Source organism: Oryx dammah, unplaced genomic scaffold (genome assembly GCF_014754425.2).
Source record: "Oryx dammah isolate SB20612 unplaced genomic scaffold, SCBI_Odam_1.1 HiC_scaffold_2, whole genome shotgun sequence".
Taxonomy (NCBI): Eukaryota; Metazoa; Chordata; class Mammalia; order Artiodactyla; family Bovidae; genus Oryx; species Oryx dammah.
Window position 1 is genome coordinate 11,712,274 of NW_024070186.1, and position 10,538 is coordinate 11,722,811.

General features: G+C 52.8%; 1 protein-coding gene across 17 annotated transcripts in view; it reads right to left on the bottom strand.

Annotated features, from left to right (window-relative positions):
* Positions 1-10,538, bottom strand: part of PCBP3 (poly(rC) binding protein 3) — a 233,078-nt gene that overhangs the window by 49,535 nt on the left and 173,005 nt on the right. For 14 of the 17 annotated variants that reach the window (XM_040264813.1, XM_040264799.1, XM_040264740.1 and 11 more), the window contains one exon: positions 5,988-6,118. In XM_040264813.1, the coding sequence (XP_040120747.1) occupies positions 5,988-5,997 (10 nt within the window). In that variant the 5' untranslated portion in view covers positions 5,998-6,118. Of the gene's footprint in view, positions 1-2,394; positions 2,486-5,987; positions 6,119-10,538 lie in introns of those variants that run through there. The other 3 variants (XM_040264869.1, XM_040264845.1, XM_040264834.1) reach the window with 1 other exon arrangement.

The window sequence follows — 10,538 nt, forward strand, 5'->3', positions numbered from 1 at the left end:
ACACGGGGAGCAGGACACACGCGGGAGCAGGCACACGCGGGAGCAGGCACACGCGGGGAGTGGGACACAAGCGGGGAACATGACACATGTAGGGAAGGGGACACACGCGGGAGGTTCCTGTGGCTGGGCTCCGCATCTGACCCGCAGGGTCCTCAGCTGGGCTCACGAGTGCATTGGCTCGGCTGTGACCCACCTGGCCGTGGCTGCCAGCAATGCCAAGTCTGCCCTTCAGCACCCTTGGCTCTCATACTCACGTGGGCACCAATGTCCCCTGAAAGGCTCGTGGATCACAGACACAGCTTGGTGTTCCTCACTCAGGTGGTGGGGCGGGGGGAGATGAGACTGCCTTTCCAGGTTCTCAGGGAACCTGGGTCCAGGGTCCAAGAACCTCCTGGAAAAGCACTGGTGGGCACCATCCACTAGAATAGTGCGGTCATGCTCCGAAGAAGGAGCTGGTCCTTACTGAGGGACTGCCTGGCACACCAGCTTTGCCCCTGCCTGTCCTCAGACCCTGACTTCTGAAGCCCCCCTTGCCAGAGTGAAGATGGCTCTTCAGAGGCTCCACCCCGGCATGCGGGGCCCCATACCTTCCCAAGGCTGCCAGGCTAGCACACGCCTTAAAGGCTGTGCATTTCTGTAACCCCTCCAATTGAGCGGGGGCCTCCCTGAGACCAGGACACAGATGGGCTGCCCGGGGTGCATGCAGAGGGCGACCCGACTCCTTAAGCGGCCCTTTCAGTCCCTGATGAGACCAGACTGAAAGCAATGAGTGATTGTCAGAGACCAGACCAGGCCAGAGTGAAGGACGAGGGTGAGGCGCTGGCCGTCAGGAGCACACGAGGGGCACCGCGGACAGAGATGGGTCCTTGGCTTAGGGGAGCTCCCTCTGAGATTGTGTGATTTCTGCAGAAACAATCTTCTCTTTTGCTGGTAAACAAGGGACAGCCAACGCCCCTAACACCAGCCCAACTGCAGGTTTTACCCCCGAGTCTCATTTCCCCTAGAGCCAATTATGGCGTGCAACTTACACTCTCATTAACATGAACACACATGAACTTGCTCCCCACATGATGACCCAGCCCCGTCCTCCCAGTTGCTGGGAGGTAGGTCAGGTGGGACAGGAAAAGGAGACAGTGTTGAAACTGCACTGAAATTCTGGGCACTCTCCCAGGCACAAAGAAAGTGTTAGAATCATTAACAAACACAAAGAAGATGAAATTTCCTGCTCTGTAAAAAATTTCTTTTCTTCAAGATTGCAAAAGGATAAGAACCCTTTAGAAAGAGTTCACGAGACTCATTGAAAGGCTGCAGCCGAAAGGGACTAGGTATCACCCTGGCCGCCTCACATTTCTGCAAGGAGAGAAAGTCTTATTTTGTTATCAAGGGTGCAGCTATTGTTTTACATCTCACAATGGAAGAATTTATCACTGAAAGTGTCCACATTCACTTCAATGGACTTGGCTATAGACTCATGTTTCCTGGAAAGCCAGTTAAGATGCAAATTTTAAATATTTTATTTCTGAAAAGCAAAATCATTTTCTCCAGTAGAACACACTCAAATCAAATACCATAAAACCTGGCTTCTGGGAAAGCATTTCTGGAAACATCTTTCCCCCAAATCCAAACAAGAATGTAAAACTGTCTAAACGTGCCGGCGGTCAGCCCAATACACAGACACAGCAAACGTTCTATGCTCCACTCACCACCCGCAAAACGCCTTCAGCAGACATCCTCAGCTAGGGAATGCTTCAATTCACTTACAGGACAGGTAAAAATGACATTTTGTTATCTGTAAACCACAGAACTCAAGCACGTTTTACACACACTTGCAAAGTACTGGACCTGCCCCCCCCCACCCACCACTTCCTTACGAGGAGTTGTACTCACTGGCCTCCCAGGGATGACAGGGGATCATTTCTCATCTAAGCATCGGGCTCCAGAAGTGCATGTGCTCCACACGCTGCAACACACATGCACAGACTTCATTCTGACGTGTGCTTTGCACTCACGTGGGTGCTGGCAGCTCACCTGGTCACTACAGGCTGGGTGGATGCCTCCCAGCAAAGATGCTGGTCCATGGAGGGTGTGGATCCCTGGGCCCTGGGGACAACCAGCCTCCTGGGGCAGGGGTCGTATTCCCACATGTGCCCCAGGAGCACAGACAACTGAAAAACTGACCTATGAACTCCGTATATCACAGCTCACTAAGGTGGCATGTTAACAGTGACCCTGACTCTCAGAGAGGGGCCCTGCTGTCAGACCAGGGGAACATCCCAAACTCTCGGCGAGGACCCCGAGCTCCCACTCCGTCAGCACCCGGCATGGCCCACTGGATGGCCCTGGATGCCGCCGTCTGGGCTCCGCGTGGCCTTGGCCAGGCCCACAGCCCCTTACCTCAGAACAAAGCCACACTGTGCGGTCGGCAGGGCCGGATGGACGTGGCTCTGGGACAGATGGTCACTCTCCCCGTTTAGAGAAGATAAAAAGGCTAAAGGAGAAACATCAGAGTGGGGTTTTGTTCTAAACCAGAGGAGGCTACGGCTCCCATTGGTCTCAGGTTGGAGCCCTCGTGACATGGGATCAGGCTCATGTGACCTACTTTTTGCCCGCTCCCCTCGTTCCGCAGGCGGGTGCGCCTGGCGGATGGGCTGTCATTCCAATGACTCCGTCCCCCGACAGGGGCCACCGCTCAGACTGCCGTGCCTGCAGGACATCGCGTGGCCGCTCACCCTGGAAAGGAGGGGGGCAGAGGCCTCAGGCCCCCGTCAATTGAAATGCAGCGCTGCAGACCCAAGCAGCCTCCTCTCAGCTGTGGCTGCGCTCGGGCCTCCTCTCAGCTGTGGCTGCGCTCGGGCTGGGTCCCTCCAGGACCGTCCAGAAGGTACAGCCCGCGAATCCTCTCCTCTTCCCTGTTTCCTCTCTGTGGTCAGGAGCTTCCAGATGCTGCCCCAGGAGTCAGTTGCACAGGAGCTGAGCCTCGACTGAGCCCCGTGCTGCCCGAGAGGAGCGAGCCTGACAGTGGGCCTCTCACCTGGGCAGTGAGGTGAATGGAGTGACCCAGACCTTGAGACTACGTAGAAGATGCAGCTGGTCCCTCATCAGAGCGGGCACCTGCCACCACACACGAGAGGTGACTGTTACTACCTCTCTAGACAGCTCACCCCAAATCAGGTGCAGATAAATGAAAAGACCAAGCCCCTAACCAACTGGCTGTTGGGACCTTCACCCAGAGGACTCGCTAGCTGGGAGGATGGGCCTCACTCTGCCGGGTGTTGTCAGGCCCCACAGGGGGAGCCCGCAGGGCATGGGGGCACCTCCTGAGAGAGCCCGCAGGGTGCTGGAGCACTGTGCAATACCAGCAGAGGTGCACCCACAGGTGGCAGCATGCCAGTTTGCTGCCAAATCAGCCTGACTGTTCGTTACAGGAAAAAATGGAAAATGTGTGTAATGCAAACCACCAGTAACATCATCCCCAGAAAGAGAGTGGGGTGTTCTGAAGTCGACCTACTCAGACATCTTTCCGGTAGGTATGTATCATTATATTTTTAACAAAAATAGGACCAAGCCACCCAAGATTGTTCTTTTTCCCCACTTAACATTATACAAGAAATATTTTTCTATGTTGCTGTATGTAAATCTGCACAGTAGTCAAATTTCCCATGGTATCAAACTGTAAGCATAAGATTTTATGCATTTTCATGCATAAGGATATAGTCAGCTGCAAGGACTCTATGCTCTGCATCCCTGAATCACTATCTTAAACAATGCTTTCATAGGTATCTTTGGGCGGACCGGTCTCTGTCATCTTTTATCAACTTGGAACGTTTCTTTATAGAAGGAAGGTCAAAGGACATGTGCTTGAGGCTCTGGTGTGGGTGACAAACGGGCTTACCAGCAGCACTCCCGAGATGAAGGGCCCTTCCCTGGGCTCTGGCCCACCCTGGGGAGCCTGTTAGCGGTGCCACTGAGCTCTGAGACCTGGGGATGCCAGTGCCAGAGGCTGGGCAGGGGTGGAGGAGACTAGGAGCCCTGTGGTGTGCCGTTTGTTGTTGGCTCACCCAGTGCTGGCAGCTCCGTGAGGGGCAGACAGAGCAGTCCTGTCACTTGGTTCGCTCGCGGTCAGAGGGCACGGGCCACTGAGGACCCCTCTTAGTCACTGGGAAGGCATAGAAAGGACTGGGCACTGGCCTTTGGGTCTGGAGGGAGTGCAAGGGGAGCAAGTGAGGTTTGCAGGGTCAGGGGTCACAGCAAGTGGAGGAGCTGCCAAGGAGCCTGCCTGCCTTTGTGCAGGGGGCAGGGGCTGGCCGGTGCCAAGTCTTTGAAGATGTGACAATGGAAACAAACAGCTAGCAGAGGGCATGAAGAACCAGAGTCGTGGTTGAAGAGGAGGTGAGGGCTCGGGGACACAAAGGAGGCCAGAGACCCAGCCAGGATGTCAGGGAGCTGGGGATGGTGGCAACCAGGGCATGGGGCTGGATGCAGCTGGGCAGACATGGTCAGGACAGGATGGCCCTGCCAGCTGTGCCTGCCTTGCTCATGGGAGCAGCTGGCAAACATTGGGGGAGGCAGAGAGGCGAGTGGGGGCCCCTTGATTCCTGCAGTTGGCAAGCTGAAGCCTGGCCTGGGGGTGCTCCTGGTCTGTCTTCCACGCGGGCCCTAAGAACCCTGGTCAGATGGTTGGTTTACATAACCAGCCTCACTCCTGACCACAGCCCAGGATGTGCCAGCCATGTGGAAGGAGCCTTCCATCCAGCTCCTGTCCAGACCCAGAGCTGCCTCCCGGTAATTGGTCCCTGACTCTCCTGCAAACAGGTACCTGGAGGCTGAAATGTTTACACCTTCCTCGGTACAAAGCAAAGATCAAAACAACTCTGTGCAGGCACCACAGGATTAAACACGCTGAGCTGCAAGTAAAAAAGCAAAACAAAGCCAGGCAGACAAGATCTGGGCAGCAGGAGAGAAGCTGGAGGGGACAACAATGAAGGAAATTTTCAGAAAGTCGGGCCCAAGTTTTGTGACATTTTAAAGACACAGGTGTTTTTCTGACTGGAGGCAGGCTGACTCGGAACCTATATGACATGTTATGTCATGAATTTGGGTTAACAAATCACAGCTGAAAATAGGTCCTCAGTGGCCACCTTGTGACCCTGGGTAAACCAGGTGCCCAGCCTGGAATGTACTCTTCAGACTTCAGCAATGCCCTTGTAAACTTAAGCACATGGGTGAATAAACCAGAACTGGCCCAGAGAGGACCACGCCTGAGAGCTGAGCAAGAAACCTCAAAGGCTTTCTCTACAGGTGACACACTGAGGTCAGAGACAGTCAGTGCTGCAGGCTTGGGACCCGTGAGGCCTTGGGAGAACTCAGGCCTCAGGGTGCAGGGTGGACGGCAAGGTGGCACGTGGAACACACAGGCTCCAGCACACAAGTCTACGGGCTCTTGTACCCACCCTCACCCCCACCCCCACCCCCACGAGGCAGGACAGTCAGCAGGGCCGGGCCACCTGCAGCGTGAGCACAGGGCCCTACATGTGGCTGGTGTCCCTCAGTGCCAGTAACAGAGCTGGCTCTTTAGACTCCCCACTTGGTGGGTGAGGCCACTGAAGCCTAGCAACGGGGCACACATAGGGGAAGGTGTCCCACATGCCTCAGAAATTCCAGGGAAGAAGCTGTGGAGAACCCTGTCTGCCTCAGCCGAGACTGGCTTCTTCAAGCTCTGCGTCACCTGGATGCGACCCTTCAAGAGTCAGTGGGAATGCCGGTCCTGCCCAGTCACATGCAGCACCTCGCTTCTCTGCTCAAGCTTCCTGCTCAGGGCGTGCGCTCTCTCCCTGGCACGGCCCCCGGCTGATGCCGCATCAGGGACTAAAGAGAGCGACACCAGCCTGGCGCCATGCACGCACACTCCCTGGTTCCAGGGGTGAGTCTGACTCTGTGCACTCCTGGTAACTGGACTCACAGACATGCACTGCGTCCTGGCCACTCACCTTCCCCCATAAGCAGGCTCGACGCGTCAGAGCAGATCCATAGACAGCGCGGGTTCACCCTCGGGACCTAGAGCATCAGAGCTGGTTCTGGTGACTCACGGGAGGGCTGACGGGTCGTGGGGCCCCGCGGCCTGGAAGACAAGAACATGGGGCACGTGAGCTGACTGGTGAGCCCCTCGCTTTGGACTGAGCCTCCACAGGATGGCAACGTTTCTTAAGACTTGGCTGTGAGATGCATGGGATGTGATGAAGTGCCTGTGAGGGCTCATCCTGGGACCAGTCCTCTTCCCTGAAGGAGGCAGCTCCACAGACTGGGGGGCTTCCGTCTCATAGACCAGCAGGACGGAAGCAGAACTTGGCCACACTGTGCACACTTCTGAGAATATGAGTGAAACAGCCAAACTTCTACTTATTTAGCATATATATACATACTCATTTTTTTTCCTAAAATTATGAAATTATATATTAACTTAAGTACATCTCTGGTTTCCCACTTTTTACAGCTGGTATAATCATTTCATTGAAACCCTTCCCTCTCAGCAGGCAATCTGTCCATCTAGTCTTTCCCAGAGTGCACCATTTTCTCCTTGATCTAAGTTTCTTGACTTCTCACTTTTTGAATCCACATTTGTTGCACAAACAGGAAATTTCATACCCAGGCACAAGAACCCATGCTCATGACATCATCCTCTTTGCTGCGTGTCAAGTCCAGGAGTATGTTTAGATCTCCGCACCCTCTTGTCAGATCTCTGCACCTTAGAAGGCTTCTTTACAACAGTGGCCACCCTTTGGAATTGTGAGGTCAGAGCACCAGAAACAATGAGAAGCCCATGTTAAACATCTCTGCCTTTCTCTGTGTCAATCTGGTAACCATTTAAGGTAATAAACAACATCACTGAGTCTGTTTCAAGCTCAAAGATTCTTATCCGCATAATATGCCAAGGTTTGAAATGAAATAAATGAAAAAACGTGACATGTGAAAGACGACATGGAATAAAACCTCTCTTTCACAGAGGCAGATGGTGTCCCTGCTGGTGCAGTAAAAGAATCCACATGTTACTGACTGGAGGGTCAGAGAGGCCTGAAGCTCACGAGTGGGAACTCCTGAGGAAGCAGTGGAAGAATTCTCAGCAAGGAGCCAAAACAACCCCTGAGAAAGGAACAGGCTTTTCATATGGTGCCGGGCAAACTGATATCACACAAGCCAAAGACTGAACTTGGAGCCTTACCTCACACCACATGCAGAAATTAACTGAAAATGGGTCAGAGATCTAGGCTTAGGAGCTAAAACTGTAAACATCTTGAAAATACTGGAAGAAAAATCTTCATGATACTGGATTTGGAATGCTTTTGTGGATATGACACCAAAAAGCACAGATAGCAACAAACAAGTAGACGAACTGGACTTCATCAAAATTAAGCCCTTCTATGCATTGAAAGGCACTGACAGGAAAGTGAAAACACAACCCACACAACAGGAGAGAATATCTGCAAATCAGACCCCTGAGCAGGGTTAATACTCAGACTGCATGAGGAGCTTCCACAACTCAATAATAAAGAACCTAAAAATATACAAAGGATTTGAGGATATATTTCTCTAAGGAAGATAAAAAAAATGGCCAGTAAGCATGGGAAAAATAACTCAACATCACTGGGTATTAGAGAAATGTAAGTCAAAACCACAGTGAGCTACTTGAAGAGAAGCTGCTCAGTCCTTTCCGACTCTTTACGACCCCATGGACTGTAGAATGCCAGGCTCCTCTGTCCATGGAATTTTCCAGGCAACAATACTGGAGTAAGTTGCCATTTTCTTCTCCGGGGATCTTCCCAACCCAGGGATCGAACCCGGGTCTCCTGCACTGCAGGCAGACTCTTTACCATATGAGCCACTAGGAAAAGCCTATGAGCTACTTAGGGTGGCTGTAATAGCAATAACAGTAACAATAATGAAAATGATAATAAGGAAAAACAGAAAATAACAAATATCAGCAAGGACATGGAAAACTGGAGTCTTCATCTATTGCTGGTAGAAATATAAACTGGTGTGACCACTTGGGAAATCAGTCTGGCAGCTCCTCAAAAAGTAAAACCTAGAGTTACCATATGACCTAGCAACCCCACTCTGAGGCTTGTACCCAAGGGAGTGAAGACGTATATCTGCACAAAACTTTGTACCTGGGCGTTCACAGCAGCGCTGTTCAAGACGGTCAAAAAAGTGGAAAGAACCCAACGTGCATCAACTGATGATGGTGGATCAACAAATCATGGCATATCCTTACAGCAGGACATTACTCAGTTGCAAAAAGGGGTGAAGAACTGACATGCGCTACAATGGGGATGAAGCCTGAAGACATAACACAAAGGGCAAGAAGCCAGATGCAGAAAGCCATGTCTGTGATCCTATTAACAGTAAACGTCCAGAACTAGGACAGAAAGGGACCCACAGTCCTAGGGCTGAGGAGAGAGGGCAGTGTGATGAGTGTGGGGTTACTTTTGGGGCAATGAGAACGTTCTGGATTAGACAGTGGTGATGGCTGCACACCTTTGTGAGATGCTAAAAACAACTAAATGTACACTTGTAAAGTATGAATTGTATGGCATGTGAATTATACTCAATTAAAAAAACAAACGTAATTAATAAATGCCAGCAATGCAAGAGGCCCCAGGTTCAATCCCTGGGTGGGGAAGATCCCCTGGAGAAGAGAATGGCAACCCACTCCAGTATTCTTGCCTGGAGAATCCCTTGGAAAGAGGAACTCAGGGAGCTACAGTTCATGGGATCACAGAGGGAATGGAAGAGAGCTTGTATTAACATCACAGAGTTAACCTGTGTCTGCTGCTGCTGCTGCTGCTAAGTCACTTTAGCCGTGTCTGACTCTGTGTGACCCCATAGACGGCAGCCCACCAGGCACAGTGGAGTGGGTTGCCATTTCCTTCTTCAATGCATGAAAGTGAAAAGTGAAAGTGAAGTCACTCAGTCGTGTCTGACTCTTCGCGACCCTATGGACTGCAGCCTACCAGGCTCCTCCGTCCATGGGATTTTCCAGGCAAGAGTGCTGGAGTGGGTTGCCGTGTCTACCCCACTCTTAAAAGAACTGCACTGGAATGATGCTCACAAACGGCACAGACACACAAACACTGAGAAGTTAGGAGGAGAGAGGAGGACCGACAAAGAGCTGTCAGTGCACCCCTGGGAACTGGGACCCGGGTGAACACGAGGTGACTGAGGAGCAAAGCAAAGACAGGGAAACCGCAGCCTCTGACAGGGCTGAACGGGGGAGCCGGCTATTCACCCTGCATTCCAGGAAGAGCAGGGCTGCGCAGAGCGGCTCCATGGGCCAGGGGTGCGTGGCGAGTGAGAACAACTATGCCGATGAGAATGGTCTGCAAGGAAGCTTCGGGGCCATGAGTGCCACTGTGGCCACCATCCAGCACTCCTGGACAACCAGAGGTTTCCTCTCAGGAGTGGGTGACTCTGCAGGGTAGAAATGCCAATGTGGATCTGGGCGTGTCACGGGGAAGAGAACGGGAGGAACACGAGATCCCGTGCCTCTCCCAAGGCTGCCAGTGCCCCAGCAGACAAGGCCCCCCTCGCTGCAAGCCACACAGAGTAGAAAGACTGTGACAGTGGTTTCTGATGAAAATGTAAGAAAGCCAGAAATTAATAAGCTGAAGGACATTCCATTTGAAATTGACATCCTCTGAGAACTCCTTTACTAGACATGTAGCTCTAACAAGGCATCACGTCTGGTAAGGCACCAGGAGACCAGCAGTCCGGAAAGTGACGTGACAGACCCGTGTGTGTGGTGACCCACTTTCTTCAGCATCAGCAGCACACTTCTGAGGGTGGGGCCACCGAGCTCCCTGCAGAGTGAGGTGTGATTGCTGGGGACAGTCTCGGAGCAAAGCCTCCGTTGTTCTCTCTTCAAAACTTAACTGGTGTTGGGAAGGGGGCAACAGAGGAGATAATGTGGGGTCTGTGACCCCCTCCTCACCTCTACCGCCACCCCTCACTGCACAACCCACTCAGAGACAACAGGAGTGATGGTTTTCAGCATCTTGCTGAACAGACCGCCACAACAAATCAGTTTCAAAGGACCAGAGCCCGAGGACAGCTTGTGCCCTCACAAGCACAGTCCAGACAAAGCGGCCTGCTGAGCCGTAAATGACACACACACACACACACAGGCAGACACATGTGCATGCCTGTTGGGGCATGAGCAGCTCCTGCTGGCATCTACGCCTTCATGTGGGGCCTGGCTTCTATGGATATCTGAGAAGTTAGATGCCCAGGGGCAGTGCTGTCCTCTGCCCTCCTGGGCATCCTCCCAGGAAGGCTGGGTGACAGGAGGGGAGTGGGCCAGGAGAGGAAAAGGGACAAGGGAGGAGAGGGGACAAGAGAAGAATGGGGCTGGAGAGGAGGGCAGAGAGGAGAGGAGGAAGGACAGGAAAGGAGAGGGACAGGAGAGGAGGAGGGGCAGGAGAGGAGGGGCAGGAGAGGAGAGGGCAGGAGAGGAGGGGGCAGGAGAGGAGGGAACAGGAGAGGAGGGG